The 21,424-nt window shown below is 43.3% G+C and overlaps 1 protein-coding gene across 4 annotated transcripts in view; it reads right to left on the bottom strand.

Moving 5' to 3' along the window:
• Positions 1–1,528: 1,528 nt before the first annotated feature.
• Positions 1,529–21,424, bottom strand: part of LOC112237215 (ATP-binding cassette sub-family C member 4) — a 50,672-nt gene continuing 30,776 nt past the window's right edge. Inside the window, exons 21-31 of one of the 4 annotated variants that reach the window (XM_042317948.1) lie at positions 21,178–21,328; positions 20,342–20,461; positions 20,121–20,231; positions 18,529–18,629; positions 13,378–13,569; positions 11,971–12,126; positions 8,606–8,695; positions 7,949–8,121; positions 7,497–7,620; positions 5,208–5,342; positions 1,529–3,708 (exon numbers count right to left, since the gene is read on the bottom strand). In XM_042317948.1, the coding sequence (XP_042173882.1) occupies positions 3,613–3,708; positions 5,208–5,342; positions 7,497–7,620; positions 7,949–8,121; positions 8,606–8,695; positions 11,971–12,126; positions 13,378–13,569; positions 18,529–18,629; positions 20,121–20,231; positions 20,342–20,461; positions 21,178–21,328 (1,449 nt within the window). In that variant the 3' untranslated portion in view covers positions 1,529–3,612. Of the gene's footprint in view, positions 3,709–5,207; positions 5,343–7,496; positions 7,621–7,948; positions 8,122–8,605; positions 8,696–11,970; positions 12,127–13,377; positions 13,570–18,528; positions 18,630–20,120; positions 20,232–20,341; positions 20,462–21,177; positions 21,329–21,424 lie in introns of those variants that run through there. The other 3 variants (XM_024405819.2, XM_042317960.1, XR_002951384.2) reach the window with 3 other exon arrangements.

The following is a 21,424-nucleotide window of genomic DNA, read 5'->3' as shown; positions in this document are numbered from 1 at the left end:
AAGGCTAAATACTGCCATTTAGACATAACTATTTACTGACACCCCTCTCCAAATCTGGGATGATTACGACTCTCAGTTTGAGGAGAGTCAAGTACCTCTCCTAATTTGAAGAGATAATAGTATATTTAAATTATAACATATTTGGTTACGTTCCTTGATGATTAAAATAAAAGGTAAAAACTAGGAATGTTTAATTGTGAAAATGTTGTTCAACTATGTGTATGGTTTGACATTGTACCACTTACAGCCTGTTGTGTTGGGGGTGTCAGGGCTAAGACCGCTCGACACAGCTGCTAACTACGGGTAAGGTACCTGAGGTGAAACGACATTCACACAATTTAAGATTTGGATTTATCTAAAGAAAAGTATAAGGTTATGTATGACAGGTTGTACACTGAACAAAAATAAACACAACATGCAACAATTTCACTGAGTTACAGTTCATATATGGAAATCAGTCAATTGAAGTTAATTCATTAGGCCCTAATCTATGGATTTCACAACTGGGAATACAGATATGCATCTCTAGGTGGGGGCGTGGATCAGAAAACCAGGCAATATCTGGTGACCACCATTTGCCTCGTGAAGCACGACACATCTCCTTCGCATAGAGTTGATCAGGCTGTTGATTGTGGCCTGTGGAATGTTGTACCACTGCTCTTAAAATGGCTGTGCCAAGTTGCTGGAACTGGGACACGCTTTCGTACACATCGATCCAGAGCATCCCAAACATGCTAAATAGGTGGTGACATGTCTGGTGAGTATGCAGGTCATGGGAAGAACTGGGACATTTTCAGCTTCCAGGAATGGTGTACAGATCCTTGAGACATTGGACCGTGCATTACGATGCAGAAAGATAAGATGACATGACAATGGGCCTCAGGATCTCGTCACGGTATCTCTGTGCATTCAAATTGCCATTGATGAAATATAATTGTAACGCCAACGCTACCATGGGACATTCTGTTTACAACGTTGACATCAGCAAACTGCTCGCCCACACAATGCCATACACGTGGTCTGCGGTTGTGAGGCCGGTTGAACATACTGCCAAATTCTCTAAAACATTGGAGGCGGCTTATGGTAGAGAAAAATTACGTTCACTTGCAACAGCTCTGGTGGACATTCTTGCAGTCAGCTTGCCAATTGCACACTCCCTCAAAACATGAGACATCTGTGGCATTGTGTTGTGCGACTTAACTGCACATTTTAGATTGGCCGTGTATTGCCCCCAGCACAAGGTGCACCTGTGTAATGAGCATGCTGTTTAATCAGCTTGTTGATATGCCACAACTGTCAGGTGGATTGATTATCTTGCCAAAGGTGAAATGCTCACTAACAGGAATGTAAACAAATTTGTGCACCAAAATTTGGAGGTATGGGAAATTTCTGGGATCTTTTATTTCAGCTCATTAAAACATGCGACCAAGACTGTACATGTTGCGTTTATATTTTTGTTCAGTATATTGACTCATGGCAAGATCATAAAAACAATACTGGCAAGATCATCAAGACAATACTCATTGTCTAAGTATTTAACTAATACAGATTTTATTCATAGGATTACATTCATATTGCATCTTTAAAGGTCATATGATGTCTTGATTTTTTGCACGGCTTTATCGATCAAGTTTAAGAGTCAATCATCTGATTGGTTGTAGTCCCAGAAACTGAAACAGTGGATCAATGGTTATAGTTCCAGAACCGCATACATACAACATAAGTAGCATACGTAGCTCAGATGATCAGAGCGGGGAAAAACATGTCGACAGTACACACAATGATTCTCTTCAAAAGCATTCATGCCTTTTGCATCATTTCATAAGCTCTTTGAGTGGTCATCTAGTATACATGCTAACACACAATCCAACTACTTCTGACCTGCTTTTCATCCACAGCTTTATTCCAAAATCAGAGGTAGCAATAGTCATTCTACTCAGAGTGCAAGAAGACCAAATCTGGTCTTAAAAGACAAATCAATGAAAACAGTGCAATTACAAAGGATCGATATTCTGATCAAGGCACAATGATTATTGAAAACAATAAGTCATGTGGATCCTCTTTTTTTTTAAAGTACAAAATCAAATTTGACTTAAAACTATTAACTTACTGGTCAAACCCACTGTCAGCTAGGTAGGTTTTACTCGGAATAACCTAAAATGTGTATCCAACCAGTATAAACTACTGTTTTTTTTTACACCAGTAAACACTCCACACCCCTAAATCTTTACATGCTACCAAATGCAGGATTGTGAATAATCCTACCCCAGGGGCCATGCAACACACATACAAAAACAAATATTGCAAAACAATCAATACAACACAACCAGTCATTTGTTTTTAATAAAGGCACACATTGCTTCTAACAATTGCTCCTGGGCAGTTATGGACCCATAGCCTATAACCTATGAGCCTATGATCACGTGACACCGCAGCTCCCAGAGTGCTGGGGAATTTCTTCTTCTTCTCCTGATTGTAACCAGGTAAAACTCCAGAACCTAGTTATAGCAGGGACCTTAAGGGTTGTCCTATTGCCTGGGGCAAGTGAACTGAGCAGTCGGGCAAGTTGAGCTTGCTCTAAAGTCGCCCCAGGTGATTTTTTAAGACTGAAAACAACAGGAATGTAAGGAATTCCAGTAGGCTAAGCCTAAAACTAATATTTCGTGTTTATCGCTATTGTTTAAGTGAAAGGCAGACGATATGGAATTTATGGCAGTTGAGCCTTCTCTTTGGCTGTTCCATTAGGCAGGGGATTTTGATTTGAAAAGAACCAAACCTATCTCGCGTCGTGATACGATTTGCCCAACTTTAGTCCCGCCCTGTTCAGCTCCCGTCACCCTCAAACGTTCCCCTGCCCACTGCTTCTCACCGCTTTCCTTCCATTGGAAACGCTGTAGGGTAGGCCCAGGGATTGAAATGGCCACTGCCCCCCCCCCCTCCCCGCCTCCTCATATTCACAATTTCTCTTAACACAAATAAATTGGCTTAGGCTGTGAACGTTACCACTTCATTTCCCCTAGCCGGATGGGACAGGTCGCATAGAGGCTGGGCCTACAGTTGCTCAGACTGATACAGCATGTCAGATCACTGATGTTTAGGTGTAGGCTGCTACAATGTTTCTGTAAAGAGGTTTTGCTTGGGTCTGTCAGGAGTGAGTTCTTACCCTGTTTGCTAAAATAATATCCGAGTCTATAGACGTGCGTCATGCCCAATTCGTGTGCCCTGTGATTTTCATGAATCTGACAGGTCAACACCCACACAGCACTCTGATGAGAAGGACATAGTGTGCGAATTGACAGATTAGGAGGCAAGGCTGGTGAGTCTAACAAAAACACACAAAAAAAACAGTAGGCCTACTTTGTCCCTGTTTCAACACTTTTGCGTATTTAAAAATATATATATTAACCCAAACCATAACTGGTGGGGCGCTGCCCCATATAATTGAAAAGTGCTACAGCAAAACGCCTGATCGCCACACCTTTGCCAGCGGTGTTGAAGAAGGCATTGTGAAATCAAAAGCTGGATAATATTTGGTACAGTGTGTGAGGCATCCTCATGGTGTGGCCAGCACAGAGGGCCACATTACAGGGGTGAAAAGGTCAGACAACGGTGTCACAGGGCCGTCTCAAAGATGACACAGCTTCCCTCGGACGGGCTCAGATCCGTCAGTCCGTTGACCACATTGGGATGGCTTTTGTTCACGTGAACCTGAAAGGGTATAAGGAGAGCAGAGTCACACAGATTCTACTGTAGCTTGTCGTTTGAGGTAGAATCTGTGAATGGCTGATTTAGGATGGATCTCAGACTGGATTGAGGAATTTGTCTCCCACAGGAGCACGCAAAGTGGTTATTTTGGTCTCGTAAGAACTTTGAAATTCTTTGGCGATAATCACAACAATAACGTAGACTTCAAACACACGGGTTTCTTACGGACTATGCTGTTTAACATGACAATTTATCACAGATACAAGATCTAAAGCAAAATGATCTTGATACATACAAAACACTCATTCAAAATGGCTATTGAAACACTGTTGTTTTCCACAGAGACACAAAAGGTGTCCTTTTATCTAGTTCCAGCCGGCACAAAGAGGCTATGACAAACCAAGTATTTTGGCAACACGAATGCACGCGCAGAGGGGAAAACAGGTGAAAACGGTTAGCCACAATATCAGATACACTCCCAACTCAGGGATTGTCATTCTGCTCAGACAAAAGGAATGAGAGGTTGGTATCAGATGATTTAATGTATTTAAACCTTGACTGACAACTATAGAAAGTTCACACTCGGTTTGTGAGACGTCTCAGTATTTAATAAGTGGTGCTAGAGAGCGGTTCTGGGAGTTGGAGTAATCTGATCTGGAGAGAGCAACCCACAATAAAGAAAGGAGACGTAAGGGTCTGAACAATGTCTCTACCAATCCGCCACTGTGCAGGAGAAGACGATACCAAATAATACGACAGTGTGCTGAGTCTTTGAAATCAGTATTTTACCCATTTCAGTCTGTGGCTGGGGAGATACAGTTCTCCTGATAAATTTGTACCAGGGACAGAGAGAAAATGAAATGATGCCTACTTTTTCTTATTTCACAAAGACCTGTTTGAAGTTGCAATATCGTATCTGTAGTCCCTGACAGATGCACATAAAAATGGAATTGAACGATGAATAGCTACCCAGCCCTTATCTGGAGAGTGGCTGAAGGGGGAATACATCACAAATGAATTTCAAAGCAAAAAATATATATAAGGATGTGCTCTATTACAGTAATCCCCATAGGAAGTTTATCCCAAATCGAGACAAAGTTAAAAACCCAATATTTCAAAATAGATAAAGAGCAAAGAAAGCTGCTTTTCTAGAATGATCTCTGAAATGATTTCAAAATTACATTTTTGGAAATAGATTACATGGACGATTCATTGGATAAATATCAGAGTCATGTAAAATGACAAAAGGGACATTTTTCGCATGAAATTAAAACTTATGGTATAGAATATAGAAATACAGCTACATAAATAGCATTACACACATTCAGTACAAATATTCACAGAACTCCCTTGTGTGTACGACTGACTGTTGTTTTGGGCAAAGGGACGCCAGTTGTTATAAGGCGTGTGTTATAAGGATTAGGGTGACTGTAGCTGTGTGCACTCAGAGTGCTGACTGAGTTAGGACAAAGGAGGAGGGCGGGGTTGGTTGGGTCGGTTACCTGTTTGGCTGCATGGAGCAGGGAGGCTGCCTCTGCCTTGCCTGTCTGCTGGACCATCTGGTAGAACACTCCTTCCTGGTTCTGAAGCAGAACGTAGGGCTCATCGTATTCCTGGATCCTCCCAGCATCTAGAACCTGCAATCAGACACAGGAGAGAGTAGTAGGGCGTGAGCCACACAGCCTATATACTTTAATACTTAAAAACGAGCCTTTCAGCTGTTTCACTGGTGAGTGATCCGCACAAGACAATAGAGGTCGAGTGAGAAACAGTAGTTCTCTGCTGTCTCGGGAACCATCCATTTCATGTGACTCACGCCAACAACAAACACCAGGGCTTGTTATTGCCTGACGGGGCTGTAGCTGCTGTGAACGTGTGCGCTGACAGTGTCAGACAGAAGATCAGGCCTAAGCAAGGTTATCCATGCATTTATCCATGCATGCATTTCAGCACCGCAAGGGTGGTCCTCAACTGTGTCAAAGGCAACAATCACACCTTCAGCACGCTTCAGAAAATTACCATCGTGTCTCTGTCATCACATGCAATGTAAAACAGGCAAAGAATAGCTCTTATTCAAGGAGCTCCATAAAGGCCTAGCATTACATTCGGTCTCCCTTTCAAAGGAGTGAGATCATCTGAAAATAGGCAAAGCCCACTCTGTTACATCTTAAGCCACATTTTGGAACAGTAACACATAGCATTGTGTGAACAACAGAACACTGTATTTCTCTACCTTAGCTAGCTCCGTAGAACATATGCAGGCCAAAGAGTTTCCTACTCAAGAAAACTCTCTCATTCATCAGGGGTGTCGCTTAATCACTTGGACGAGGCAATTCAGGTGGGTCCCAAGTCTGTTCTATCAAACAGCGTGACAATCTGGGGGCGTTTGACACGGGGACAGGTGTGGAAACGTTCCCGCTGTGTGACATTTGGCTTTTCCTCTTGCCCATCTCAACAGCCATTTACCGGGTCAGCCAGTGTCCTGGAGGACAGGAAACAAATGCTGCCACAAATGGCACTAATTGGCACCTCTGCAGGCAGTGGGCTGGAAGAGGCCAAAGATCAACTGGCACGAGGGCATGGGGGGCACGGGCTGGCCTGGTCACCTCTCAGTCTCTGCCCACCTGGCCCCACTAAGAGGGGGTGAGATTAGGGAGTAATGGGGCCGGCTGTTACTTAGAGCTAAACTCTTAGTACTTCACTGACTGGGCTGGTTGTAAAGTCTGACCCTGATCTATTCTTAGATACTGTACTGTAGAGGCCTTGACAGGTCTAAAAAGTTGGACCCGTTCCAAAATGGACCTGGGGCTTCCCCATCCGGACCCGGTGTGCATAAATTAATTCAGTAAATATAGAGACCCGTTCCCGAACAGACCCGAGGACAACTAGACCCATTCCGTAAAGATCTGGTCCGATCCAGACCCGTTCAGATCCGAGTGAGGGAGCAACAGAAAAGTCCAATTGTAAGCTACTTTATTAACCAGAGCTGAGAAAGTGCGAGGGAGATGAGGTACATAGAGGTGATGCTCTACCAGGGGCTGTGCTGTGTGTGTAGGCTACTGTAAGTGACATAGGGAGGAGGGAGAGCGATGGCAACCAACAAAGCTGACTTGCGCTATAGTAGACTAATAGCTAGGTTATTTATCATCCAATATGATTACGTAGTACCCGTCTTGACTGCATCAAACTGCGAGAAGTTAAGCTAATTGAGGCTGCATACACGATCTCGTCCTACACAGTTACAAACAACTCCATTCAGAATATAAAGTAGCAGCCTACTTTTTGGCTCTAGGTCTTTGTAGCCTATCCTCCTCCTTTAACTTTTAATTCCATCACTTTAAATCCATCTTCCATTGATTATATATATATATAATCCATTGATTAAATATCTCAAACCTTTTTCCCCACACGGAGGTTCTATGACTGTAGCCTATTGTCGCTTTGATGACTTATGATTGGCCAACAACAAGTTACATGTAAAAAGAGTCTCTCCCTCTCCCCGTCGCGGTCGGATCTGCATGGGTCTCTCCGGACAAGTCAGTTAAAATTACACATACCCGAGACCCGTAACAATCATATCAGATCTGACCTAGTACAGTGAAATCATTTTGAATTCTGGATCCGGACCTGCTCGGTTTCCGGATCGGGTCTCGGGTACAGGTGGATCCGTGAAGACCTCTACTGTATAGTAGGAAGCAGAAATATGTGCAAGCTATTTCATATTGAGTGTACTGTGAATGGCTCAGTGAAGAAAATGTGCACACACAGTGCTAGCCACATGGTTACTTAACACTGGAGGGAGGCCTCACCAGGATCCGGTCACAGTCGATGATAGTGTTGAGTCGGTGGGCGATGGTGAGCACAGTACACTCCCTGAACTTCTCCCGGATGGTCTGCTGGATAAGGCCGTCGGTTCTAAAGGAGCAGGGGAAGAGAATACCTCAGCATCCATGCAGAAACAATACATTCTTCCTACACACCCCTGGGCAGGGATTTTACTTTACACATCAAAACAATGGCTAATCTTTAGCCAGGTATGTGCAGCTGTACTAAAGTAAAATGGGATCGAGTTACATTGTCAGAGAACCAGGGGCCATGCCTTTATTCATCAAGGTGTTAAACCTTGATATTTTTACCTCTATATTATGGGTTTGTCCTAAAATTGGAATATACTGATGTATGGGACTGAGTTACAACACTACAATGACAACTAACACAAATATGTGGGTGAAAGTGTTCTCACCTGGGGTCCACGTTAGCGGTGGCCTCGTCGATGATGAGGATTTTGTTCCGTCTGAGGATGGCCCTGGCCAGACAGACTAGCTGCCTCTGACCCACGCTGAAGTTGGAGCCCGACTCAGCCAGCATGGTCTCCAGCCTCCCAGGCAGCTCCTCCACCACGGTCCTCAGCTGCACCTGCAGGGAGAGGAGAGGAAGCAGGGACCCTCCATTACCCCTGTAGAAAGGCCTCCCGGGGGGGTATCTTAAAAAAAACATCCAACACACACCCATTAACCGGCTGGCACAATGCAAGGCCAGGTCCACTGATGACCTTGGCCACCGCTCCCTTGTGACCAGCCTCTTGCTTTAACCCAGGCCAGCAAACCCATTGAGGAGCGGGGAGACTGGGGAGCAGGAGCTGGAGCCCTTCACTGTGGGGGAACCCTGCCTTCATCCTCTAGTGCCTAACTGGCAAACGCAGCACAACACATCTCCCCAGCACTTTGAATGGCTCCCAGTTACAAGCCGCACATTGAGCTGGGCCCCACGGCCCTAATGGGATTTCCCCTCCATGACTTGTGGCGAGCAGGGAGGCTGAATGGCAGCATTGTGGAGGGGGACAGAGGGATCCCCCCATGGGCCTCTGAGGGGGAAGCATTCAGAGCCCAAGCTGGAGTACCTCTCCCAGTGCATTCCACAGGTCCTCGTCTGTGTGCTGGCTGAAAGGGTCCAGATTCTTCCTCATGGTGCCCGTGAAGAGAACCGGGTCCTGCATGGGGACGGATGGATATAGAAAGAGAAGGCCATGGCCAGTTAGGATAATGACGAGGGGGAGACGTTTGAAGAGGGTTAAGACAGGCTGTATAGAGCAGCGCTACTTGTGAGGGAGAGGTGTTCACAATGGGGCCTGCAATGCCACACTCAGGAGCCCGATTCAACACTCGGCTCCGGCCCACTAGCCAACGCTAAGTTGATCTTTTTACTTTGGAAAACCGTAGCTTGTGCTGTGGTCTTGTTTGAGAGCAGAGGATCTGTATAGAGGTTGTCTGGACATAGAAACGGTGCCTGTAAATCAAACATTTCTCAAATGACCTAAAAAGGTCAACTATAGTCATGAACGTTTAAATCTCTCAAATATATATATATATATATATATATATATATATAAATAATAAATACAAATTCACAATGTTCATTCAAATTCATGAAGTTAGATGTGCCCTCTCTAAATTACAGTTGAAAAAGTTTATATCAACATCCCTAGTTTTTAGTTGACAAATGTGTGCATGAGTAAAAAGGAGTTGTCCTTCAGTTGGCTGACTTTTCTCTAAGCTATAATTTAAAAAAATATGTTTTAAATAGCTTGGAGCAGTTCTGTGGGAGCTCTGTGTATTTACAGTGAGCTACACACCTGTATCAAGGTTCAGGCATACAACCACCCGTAAGAGAGCAAATACAGCTCTTTATTATAGTGCAGTCAAAATAGCTCGCCACTCCAAAGGCACTGTTCCAGCATGCCTTTGTGTTTGCTGTAAACCTGGCAAACAGGAGCACAGCTACATGTCCTCATGCCAAGTCTCTTTAGCAGATATTTATTCAGAAATCCTAGCCCAACGTAAAAGCGATTTAAAATAAATTAATAATAACTTACAGGGGACTCTCCTTTCGAGCCATAAACCAAACGTCACAGCATTCACAGAACAATATAAAGCTATATTACATTTCCACAGGATCATTTCCTCATTGTTTTATCACTAAGTAAATACTTGAGGGATTTTCTTCTGCGACACACACCAGAGTTTATGAGGCTTTAAAAGGACATAATGACCATTTAAAAAAACATTAACGAGTCTGTATAGGCCTGTGTCGTAGCAATAGAGATAAAGGAGGATATGGAGAAACGGTCAGTCGACAATGCAGTGGAGGGAAGACGATAATAAATCAAGTTTACTCAAGACGCTAATCTTCAAGAGAAGAACGTTCACCTGGCAACTGCGAGATACGGCCCGGAACAGGAGTAGAGCACACAGTGACTGGAAAGACTCACTAGGTGTTTACTGCTGTTGTGATCCTCATAATCATGTCTCGTGGTTAGAAGAATACTGTTGTGTGAGAGTGACTCATATCACCCATGCCCCGTTGGCTGCTTTGATGCAGGTCATAGGCTCTGAGCCAACATTGTGACAGCACCACTAACATGAGGTTGAGAAGGCAACGCACACGCGCACACACAGACCATTGTGTCAGTCTCGAAACCCATGGCAAGTGTTTAACTTTGAGCAGATTCCTTGAAAACATAGCTGTGAATTTTAAGCATTCAGGAGTTCATCCCTTTCTCTCTACAGCCTAAAAACTGTTCCACCTCTCTACTCCCAATGAGCTTTACCCCTGCCACCAGCAGACTGCCTTGTCATTAAGCCAGCTCAAGTCCCAATTCAAACTAGTTTTGTGACTCACTTTAATTGAGGATTCAATGTTAAGTTGGAAAAACTGCTTTCAAGCACAGCTTTCCAAAGACCGATTATGTGCTCCAACAATTCTAAGCCCTCTGTTTGCCGCCGAATTCATTTTGAACTGTGAAGTCATTCCTGAGATTTCAATAGAACCTGAAATGGATTCTTTTTTAATGCCATATACTAATAAAAGTTTATCATAATCAAATCTGGGGGAAGCTGTAGAATAAAAGTTCACACGGGCAATGTATAGAATACATATCAGAATCTGAGAATTCCACATCACAGGGTAGGGCAACAAGCATCTTATATCAAGTCATTTTCCATTTAAAAGGCTGAGTGAATATCACTTACACGGCGGGGTTCAAATGACCTTTTCCGTTTCTAAGGGAAATTGTGAAAAATGGGAATATAAGCAGAAGAAATCCAATCCTTGTAATATTAGTAATAGCAAATCATACTCTGCGTCTTTCCTGCTTGAATTTTTACAGCGGAAAAAAATAGGACAATAATCGAACCTGATAGATCATCTCTATTCGGTTTGTGTACAGATACAGAGCTGCTCCTCTTAGATAAGCCAACGTTTCAGTTATGAGTTCAGAACAGAAGTCATCTAAATATGCCCCCTCTTTCCCCACCCCGTTTGCAGCTTTACCCCATGATGCAACTGGCTGTCCCCCTGTCAGAACGAGCAGCATCCAATAGGAAAACATTACCTTGACATAACTCAGGTAGTGGTCAAACAGAACCAGCTGTAATACAGAAGTGAAAGTGAATCTGGCAAACTATTGACAACAGAAACCCATCAAAGCCACACCAAAAATCTTAAATGAACTTGTTTTGGGGAAACCTTGGCTGCAGTGTGTGAAATGTTCAACACTTGGGCTAAATGATGTTGGTAGGCCTACGTGCGACTGTGAGGATGGGGATGGGTAGAGAAGTCTTCTAAGCAGCTTTGCTGATGTTTCGGGGGTAGAGGGCTAATCTCCTGTCACTGACAAGGGTAGAGAGCTGCTCTGCTCTCCTCTCAGAGCTGGGCTGTGGGAGTCTTCACCGCCGCAGAGCGCTGACTCACCCAGGGGGTGGCATTTTCCTAATGCTGTATCACTTTCAACAAGCGGAAATAAAAGTTGAAAACTGTCTCAAGGCATCCGTTTGTGTCACTTTCCAAAATCCCCTGAGTGACGACTGTAATTCTCCTCAGCCTGTTGTTGCTTTGAAACCAACAGTGACGTAAAAAAGCAGGCCAGACCTCAAAGGGGGGGGGGGTTTGGGTTACCAATGGAAGTTCACCTACCCCACTGAATGTGCATCATGTCTGATGAATGCTAAAGATATATAATGGATCATGTCAGAGAACCCTAAAACTCCCACATTCAGGCTTTAACGTTTCTACTCAACGCTCTACAAATGACTGAGGTAATGTTGTTTGGCAATTCTAAAGCTTCCATAGTCATGTCATGTGTGCTATAAAAAATGTCCTATCGAAGGCCTTCCATGGATTATGCTGAACAAACTTAAAGACGTGCTATACAATGCAGCCTAGCCAACAGACTACAATGGGCAGTGGGAGGGCAGAGAACATACATACCTGGGGGATGATGGAGATTCTCTGGCGCAGGGTATGCAGGCCGATCTCGGCGGTGGGAACTCCGTCGATGGAAATCCTGCCATCAGGTTCAGCCAGGCGGAACAGAGCAGAGATCAGGGAGCTTTTACCAGCGCCAGTCCGCCCCACGATGCCAACCTAGAGTTCAACATACAGAGAAAGTGTTAGTTTGTTTTTCTCTGAACACATTTTCTCTACTATAAAATCTGATGTCAAGACTTCCTTGTATAAAGTTGACTTCCAAGTGCTAAATTCAAGGTCTACTTCACTTCCCATTGCGCCATTGTAAACTGAATCATCTCTGTCCTTTATGATGGAACCTTTGCCTTTCAGGGCCAGTTCTCCAACAGAATGAGAGATTCTCATTGCTGAGATGTTCCTTCCTGTTTGATATCAGCACATCAGTTGTTAAGGTGACAGCCCCACAAGCCGGGTGACATTAAAACAGCAGAATACCGCTGAAGTTGATATGATAGTATAAGATGCTATCGTAACATATGCATTTCAGTGTGTTCTCTGTAGGTGCTATCAGCCATGTTCCGCATGGATCAATCACATATCCCTTCCTACAGTAGCCTATAAGCTCGGATTCCGACTCCCAAAGATGAGCTTCTAACTAAAATCAGCAATATTACAATGCCGCTTGAATGCAAAGGCTATCTAAAGTAAATGTATAAATCACCTTGTGGAATCACTACACTGGAAGTATGGAAATGTACAGTAAGACATGTAAGAAAATTCATAGTTAACAGTTAAAAGTAAATGTACCAAATCATATGTTGTGTGTGTGTGAGAGAGAGAGGAGTGTTCAGAGTGCTAGATAGGTGCTCGTTTCCCTGTGAAAGCGTCGTCTCAGGGGGACTGTCAGGATGCACACAAAGCCTGTTCAGGCCCACGGCATCGGGTGAAGATCCCTCCCATGGGCTGTCAGAGCCCAGGCCTCTTCACTTATCAACCCATCCATTGTGAAATCAGCCGCCCTGGCGAACCGTGGCCATGCAAAATACACCCCCTGCATTAAAAACGCTGGGTTTCAATCACCCTCAACCATCTCTACCTCTCTCTCCCTCTCATCTTCTCTCCTCTCTCTCATATAGTGAATAAACAGTTGTCACCGTCAGGTCTCCTAGAATGCAAATGTGAACAAATGGATCCACTTGACTAGTCTTAATTGCATGATATGTATTCCATGAATCACAAATGGTATATTCCTTGGGAATCAGCGGCACAATAAGATGTCCCCTAAATAATTGATTTGAAAAATAATGACACACAGAGAAGAACAGCACCGCACCCATTACACTGGCTGCATATCAACTGAATTGTGTTGGGGTGTGTTGTGCATTGTCGTAAACATGGACACATATCAGAAGAATATGTAGTGGGCACCTTTTCTCTGGATCTGAAGACCGCAGTAATGTTCTTTAGGACCGGAGGACTGTCCGCATAGTAGGAGAAGTTGACCTGGTCAAAGGTGATGAAACCATGCCTGGGCCAATCAGGCGGAGGCCGTTTGTCTGTCTCCCAAGGTGCTTCACTCTCCAGTTCTGTGTACTCCACCACCCTTTCCACAGAAGTCATCTGGGAGTGTCAGAACATTATTACAAAATCGTTGTTATTCTATGAGGGAATATTCTGTTCTATTTCATTCTGTGGCCAGGAACACTGACAGTGCCAATCATAAGTATTCACAGCCCTTTTCACATTTTGTTGGGTTACAAAGTGGAATTGAAATGGATAAAAAACAAATAATAATTGTCACTGATCTAGACAAAAATTCTCAATAATGTCAATGTAGTATTCACCCCCTTTGTTATGGCAAGCCTAAATAAGTTCAGTAGTTAAAATGTGCTTAACAAATCACATAAAAAGTTACATGGACTCACTATGTGCAATAATGGTGGTTAACATGATTTAATGACTACCCCATCTCTGTACCCCAAACACAATTATATTTAAGGTCCCTCAAGATGAGTAGTGAATTTCAAGCACAGATTCAACCAGAGGCCAGGGTGCTTTTCCAATACGTCGATTGGAAGATGGTAAAGACGATTACACCACGAGGCCAATGCTAATTTTAAAACAGTTATAGGTTAATGGTGGTGAAAGGTGAAAACTTAGGATGGATCAACAACATTGTAGTTACTCCACAATACTAATATAAAAGAGTGAAAAGAAAAAATCCTTTACCGAATAAAAAGAGAAAAAAAAGAAAATGCATCCTGTTTGCAAAGGCACTAAATCAAAATCAAATCAAATTTTATTTGTCACATACACATGGTTAGCAGATGTTAATGCGAGTGTAGCGAAATGCTTGTGCTTCTAGTTCCGACAATGCAGTAATAACCAACAAGTAATCTAGCTAACAATTTCAAAACTACTACCTTATAGACACAAGTGTAAGGGGATAAAGAATATGTACATAAAGATATATGAATGAGTGATGGTACAGAGCGGCATAGGCAAGATACAGTAGATGGTATTGAGTGCAGTATATACATATGAGATGAGTATGTAAACAAAGTGGCATAGTTAAAGTGACTAGTGATACATGTATTACATGAGGATGCAGTAGATGATATAGAGTACAGTATATACGTATACATATGAGATGAATAATGTAGGGTATGTAAACATTATATTAGGTAGCATTGTTTAAAGTGGCTAGTGATAAAAGTAATAACTGCAAAAAAATGTAGCAAAGTAATTTCCTTGTTGTGCTGAATACAAAGAGTTATCTTTGGGACAAATCCAACACAATACATCATCGAGTACCACTCTCCATATTATCAAGCATGGTGGTGGCTGCATCATGTTATGGGTATAACATGCTTGTCATTGGCAACGACTGGGGAGTTTCAGGTTAAAAAAAAAACAGAAAACCTTGTTTAGTCTGCTTTCCACCAGACACTGGGAGACGAATGTTCCTTTCAGCAAGACAACCTAAAACAAGTCCAAATTCACACTTATGTTGCTTACCAAGAAGACAGTGAATGTTCCTGAGGCCTAGTTAGTTTTCACTTAAATCTGCCTGAAAAATCGATGACAAGACTTAAAAATGGCTGTCAAACGATCAACAACCAACTTGACAGAGTTAAAAAAGATATTTTCAGAATTCTTTTAAGAAGTGCAAATATTGCACAATCCAAGAGCGCAAAGCTCTTAGAGACTTGCCTAACAAGACACAGCTGTAATCGCTGCCAAAAGGTGTTTCTAACATGATTTGACTGAGGGAAGTAGATGATCTAATCAAGATACTGTATATTTGGTTTTCAACTTCATTAAAAAGAAAAATGGAATTTTCTTTAATTTTGAAATAAGAGTAGTTTGTGTAGATTGTTAACCAAAAAAAAGTACATTTTAATCCCACTTTATAACAATAAAATGTGAAGAAACCCAAGAGGGGTGAATACATACACCCAAGCCAAATACATTTAAACTCAGTTTCACAATTCCTGACATTTAATCCTAGTAAAAATTCCCTGTCTTAGGTCAGTTAGGATCACCACTTTATTTTAAGAAGGTGAAATGTCAGAATAATAGTAGAGAGAATGATTTATTTCAACTTTTCTTTCTTTCATCACATTCCCAGTGGGCCAGAAGTTTACATACACTCAATTAGTATTTGGTAGCATTGCCTTTAAATTGTTTAACTTGGGTCAAACGTTTCAGGTAGCCTTCCACTTGCTTCCCACATAAGTTGGGTGAATTTTGGCCATTCTTCCTGACAGAGCTGGAGAAACTGAGTCAGGTTTGTAGGCCTCCTTGCTCCCACGCTTCTTCAGTTCTGCCCACAAATGTTCTATAAGATTGAGGTCAGGGTTTTGTGATGGCGACTCCAATACCTTGACTTTCTTTTCCTTAAGCCATTTTGCCACAACTTTGGAAGTATGCTTGGGGTCATTGTCCATTTGGAAGACCCATTTGCAACCAAGCTTTAACTTCCTGACTGATGTCTTGAGATGTTGCTTCAATATATCCACATAATTTTCCTTCCTCATAAAGCCATCTATTTTGTGAAGTGCACCAGTCTCTCCTGCAGCAAAACAAGCCCACAACACGATGCTGCCACCCCCGTGCTTCACGGTTGGGATGGTGTTCTTCGGCTTGCAAGCCTCCCCCCTTTTCCTCCAAACATAACGATGGTCATTATGGCCAAACAGATCCATAATTGTTTCATCAGACCAGAGGATATTTCTCTAAAAAGTACGATCTTTGTCCCAATGTGCAGTTGCAAACCGTAGTCTGGCTTTTTTAATGGCGGTTTTGGAGCAGTGTCTTCTTCCTTGCTGAGATGCCTTTCAGGTTATGTCGATATAGGACTCGTTTTTACTGTGAATATAGATACTTTTGTATTCATTTCCTCCAGCATCTTCACAAGGTCCTTTGCTGTTGTTCTGGGATTGATTTGCACTTTTCGCACCAAAGTACATTCATCTCTAGGAGACAGAACGCATCTCCTTCCTGAGTTGTATGACGGCTGCGTGGTCCCATGGGGTTTATTGCGCCCAAGGATGAACCAGACTTGTGGAGGTCTACCATTGTTTTTCTGAGATCTTGGCTGATTTCTTTTGATTTTCCCATGACGTCAAGCAAATAGGCACTGAGTTTGAAGGTAGGCCTTGAAATACAACCACTCAAATGATGTCAATTAGCCTATCAGAAGCTTCTGAAGCCATGACATCATTTTCTGGAATTTTCCAAGCTGTTTAAAGGCACAGTCAACTTAGTGTATGTAAACGTCTGACCAACTGGAATTGTGATACAGTGAATTATAAGTGAAATAACCTGTCTGTAAACAATTGTTGGAAAAATTACTTGTGACGTGCACAAAGTAGATTTCCTAACCAACTTGCCCAAACTATAGTTTGTTAACAAGAAATTTGTGGAGTGAAAAACGAGCTTTAATGACTCCAACCTAAGTGAATGTAAACTGTATAATAGGCACGGTATACATTTGCACAACTAGAAACAACTATAGCAGACTAGTACAATTATATTATTCACCTATTCTTCAGCCAGGCAAGTCAAGACAAACTCAGCAAAAAAAGAAATGTCCCTTTTTCAGCACCCTGTCGTTCAAAGATAATTTGTAAAAATCCAATTAACTTCACAGATCTTCATTGAAAAGGGTTTAAACATGCTTGTTCAATGACCCATAAACAATGAATGAACATGCACCCGTGGAATGGTGATTAAGACACTAACAGCTTACAGATGGAAGTCAATTAAGGTCACAGTTATGAAAACTTAGGACACCAAAGAGGCCTTTCTACTGACTCTGAAAAACACCAAAAGAAAGATGCCCAGGGTCACTGCTCATCTGTGTGAACGTGCCATAGGCATGCTGCAAGGAGGCATGAGCACTGCAGATGTGGCCAGTGCAATAAATTGCAATGTCCGTACTGTGAGACGCCTAATACAGAGCTACAGGGTACAGGGCACAGAGCTACAGGACGGACAGCTGATCGTCCTCGCAGTGGCAGACCACGTGTAACACCTGCACAGGATCGGTACATCCAAACATCACACCTGCGGGACAGGTACAGGATGATACAACAACAACTGTCCGAGTTACACCAGGAACGCACAATCCCTCCATCGGTGCTCAGACTGTCATCAATAGGCTGAAAATGGGCTGGACTGGGGGCTTGTAGACCTGTTGTAAGGCATGTCCTCACCAGACATCACTGGCAACGTCGTTGTCTATGGGCACAAACCCACCGTCGCTGGACCAGACAGGACTGGCAAAAAGTACTCTTTACTGACGAGTCACGGTTCTGTCTCACCAGGGGTGATGGTCGGATTCAGTTTATCGTCGAAGGAATAAGCGTTACACCGAGGCCTGTACTCTGGAGCGGGATCAATTTGGAGGTGGAGGGTCCGTCATGGTCTGGGGTGGTGTGTCACAGCATCATCGGACTGAGCTTGTCGTCATTGCAGGCAATCTCAACGTTGTACGTTACAGGGAAGACATCCTCCCTCACGTGTTACCCTTCCTGTAGGTTCATCCTGACATGACAATGCCACCAGCCATACTGCTCGTTCTGTGCGTGATTTCCTGCAAGACAGGAATGTCAGTGTTCTGCCATGGCCAGCGAAGAGCCCAGATCTCAATCCCATTGAGCACGTCTGGGACCTGTTGGATCGGAGGGTGAGGGCTAGGGCCATTCCCCCCAGAAATGTCCGGGAACTTGCAGGTGCCTTGGTGGAAGAGTGGGGTAACATCTCACAGCAAGAACTGGCAAATCTGGTGCAGTCCATGAGGAGGAGATGCACTGCAGTACTTAATGCAGCTGGTGGTCACACCAGATCCTTCCTGTTACTTTCAATTTTGAGCCCCTCCCCTTTGTTCAGGGACACATTCCATTTCTGTTAGTCACATGTCTGTGGAACTTCTTCAGTTTGTCTCAGTTGTTGAATCTTATGTTCATACAAATATATACACGTTTAGTTTGCTGAAAACAAACGCAGTTGACAGTGATAGGACATTTATTTTTTTGCTGAGTCTAGGTCTAAATCAATAAAGGAGGTTTTTACCATGTTCTCCACCTCCGCACTCTGTCTGACTCCCCACTGAAACATGCCGACGAGGGTTACTGCATAAGACAGAGCCAGGCCCACAGCACCTGCCTTCAAGTCTGTCACACCAGGAAAGAGAGAAACCAACTCACTGTACTCCATGTTCACCTAAGTACTGCAGAGCCTGAGGTGTATATGGTTGATTACGCAGTACCAGTCAAACGTACCAGTACCAGTCAAACGTACCAGTCAAACGACACACCTACTCATTCAAGGGTTTTTATTTGTATTATTTTCTACATTGTAGAATAATAGTGAAGACATCGAAATTATGAAAACACAAATGGAATCACGTAGTAACCAAAGAGTGTTATAAAAAATCAAGGCAAAGCTGCCTTGACAGCTTTGCACAGTCTTGGCATTCTCTCACCCAGATTCATGAGGAATGCTTTTCCAACAGTCTTCAAGGAGTTCCCACATATGCAGAGCACTTGTTGGCTGCTTTTCCTTCACTCTGCGGTCCAACTCATACCAACTATCTCAATTGGGTTGAGGTCGGGTGATTGTGGAGGCCAGGTCATGCAGCACTCCTTCACTCTCCTTCTTGGTCAAACAGCCCTTATACAGCCTGGAGGTATGTTTTTGTTCATTGTCCTGTTGAAAAACAAATGATCGTCCCACTAAGCGCAAACCAGATGGGATGGTGTATCGCAACAGAATACTGCGGTAGCCATGCTGGTTAAGTGTGCCTTGAATTCTAAATAAATCACAGACACTGTCACCAGCAAAGCACCCCCACACCATTACACCTCCTCCTCCATGCTTCACGGTGGGAACCACACATGCGGAGATCATCCGTTCACCCACTCTGCGTCTCACTAAGACACGGCGGTGGGAACCAAAAATTTAAATAATTCATTCATTAAAAATTAAACAAAAATCACAAATATGGACTCATCAGACCAAAAGGGTCTGATTTCCCTATGTCCATTGCTCGTGTTTCTTGGCCCAAGCAAGTCTCTTCTTTTTATTGGTGTCCGTTAGTAGGGGTTTCTTTGCAGCAATTCAAACATGAAGGCCTGATTCAAGCAGTCTCCTCTGACCAGTTGATGTTGAGATGTGTCTGTAACTTGAACTCTGTGAAGCATTTATTTAGGCTGTCGTTTCTCTCTGCTTATTTGAGCTGTTCTTACCATAATATGGACTTGGTATTTTACCAAATAGGGCTATCTTTTGTATACCACCCCTACCTTGTCACAACACAAATGATTGGCTTAAATGCGTTAAGGAATAAAAATCCACAAATTAACAAGGGTTCATCAGTTAATTGAAATGCATTCCAGGTGACTATCTCATGAAGCTGGTTGAGAGAACGCCAAGAGTGTGCAAAGCTGTCATCAAGGCAAAGGGTGGCTACTTTGAAGAATCTCAAGTATATTTTGTTTTTGGTTACTACATGATGTGTTATTTCATACTATAGTGTTGTTGTCTTCACTATTAGTCTACAATGTAGAAAATAGTAAACAAAGAAAAACCCTGGAAAGAGTAGGTGTCAAAAACTTTTGACTGGTACAGTTGACATTACAGTTGATATAGGACCCATACGGTACCATCCCTGAGGAACAGGCACCCAAAGGTAGTAAAGGTGACAAATATGGAGCAGATGCCATCCAGACGCAGAGCGAACCATCGGGATGTGGTCAGGAATAGGAACCAGGCCTCTGCAAAGGAACAACATGGTTACTGGTTGTATACTATAGTTATTACACCAAATTAAAACATGCAATTCTATGTGTAGTAGTTATGGTTAGATGTCAGTTCTGGTTCTGACCGGAGTGGAGGTCTTGATGTGCGTCAAATGCCTGCTGGAAACGCTGCTGGGCTTTAAAGGCACGGATGGTCCACAGACCTTGGAGGGATGAGGACAGGTGGGTGAAAACTGGGCTCCGGGCTGTAGAGGATAACAAACAAACACTGACGTGAATATTTAAAACACCACTAGTATACACAGTGTTTATTCATTTCTTTCAAAAGAACACACCATTTTTCTAGACTGTACAAAGATGGTTACATCCGGCTTCAATAGAGACGAACGAAAACATTCAATTGTCTGTTTTGCTACAAAGCTCAGCTGACATGACAGTTAACGTGATAACCCCTTATGCACGTCTCCCATACATTTTCATGTACACCTTGCTACCAAAAGCACTGCTTCTGACATAAATGGTTTGAAAAGAAAATGACTAATATTAGCATTCCTGTTGTCCAGATGTATTAACGTTAGGCTTCGTAAAAACAGACAAAGCCTGAATGTTCCACTGGAACTTCTTAATAGTCACTTTTGTTCCTTAAGATCAGCAGACCTGTTCTTCCGTGTGCCTTTGGGCTATCAGCCCAGAATAAAGAGGATGAATACAGAGGATGAACTAGTGCCTGCCACGGGCCCACTTGGCATTTCCTCCATTGTATCTGATGCCATGAACTCCCAGCGCTTAAGGAAACTGTGTGTGTGGGCAACCCATGGGCCACAGCCACCTTTATCCTTTTATGCTAATTCCCAAGGCCTTCTTCAATTGCTATTCAATGGTCTATTAGCATTCCCGTGCTAGTGCTCCCTTTGTCTCCCACCATTAAAACAGACGTGTCCCTAAAGACAGTGAAGCCTACTAGTGGACTCCAGGCGCTTGATGTCCCTGGAGGTCTGCAGGAAGTAGCGTCGCAAGAACAGGAAGACGACGAGTAGAGGGACGACGGGGATGAGGATCCAGGGGATGACGGCGGCCGCCACGATGATCACCCCCAGGATCTGCAGGAACACCTGGGAGAGAGAGAACACAGAGGGAGAGAACAGAGCGGTGTGGTGAGCGCAACAGCTCAGTAAATGGACTCCTGCTGACTTGCGGGCTACCGCTGA

The sequence above is a fragment of the Oncorhynchus tshawytscha genome, linkage group LG03 (assembly GCF_018296145.1).
Source record: "Oncorhynchus tshawytscha isolate Ot180627B linkage group LG03, Otsh_v2.0, whole genome shotgun sequence".
NCBI lineage: Eukaryota > Metazoa > Chordata > Actinopteri > Salmoniformes > Salmonidae > Oncorhynchus > Oncorhynchus tshawytscha.
The sequence above is the reverse complement of the archived record's forward strand: the minus strand, read 5'-3'. Positions and strand labels throughout refer to the sequence as shown.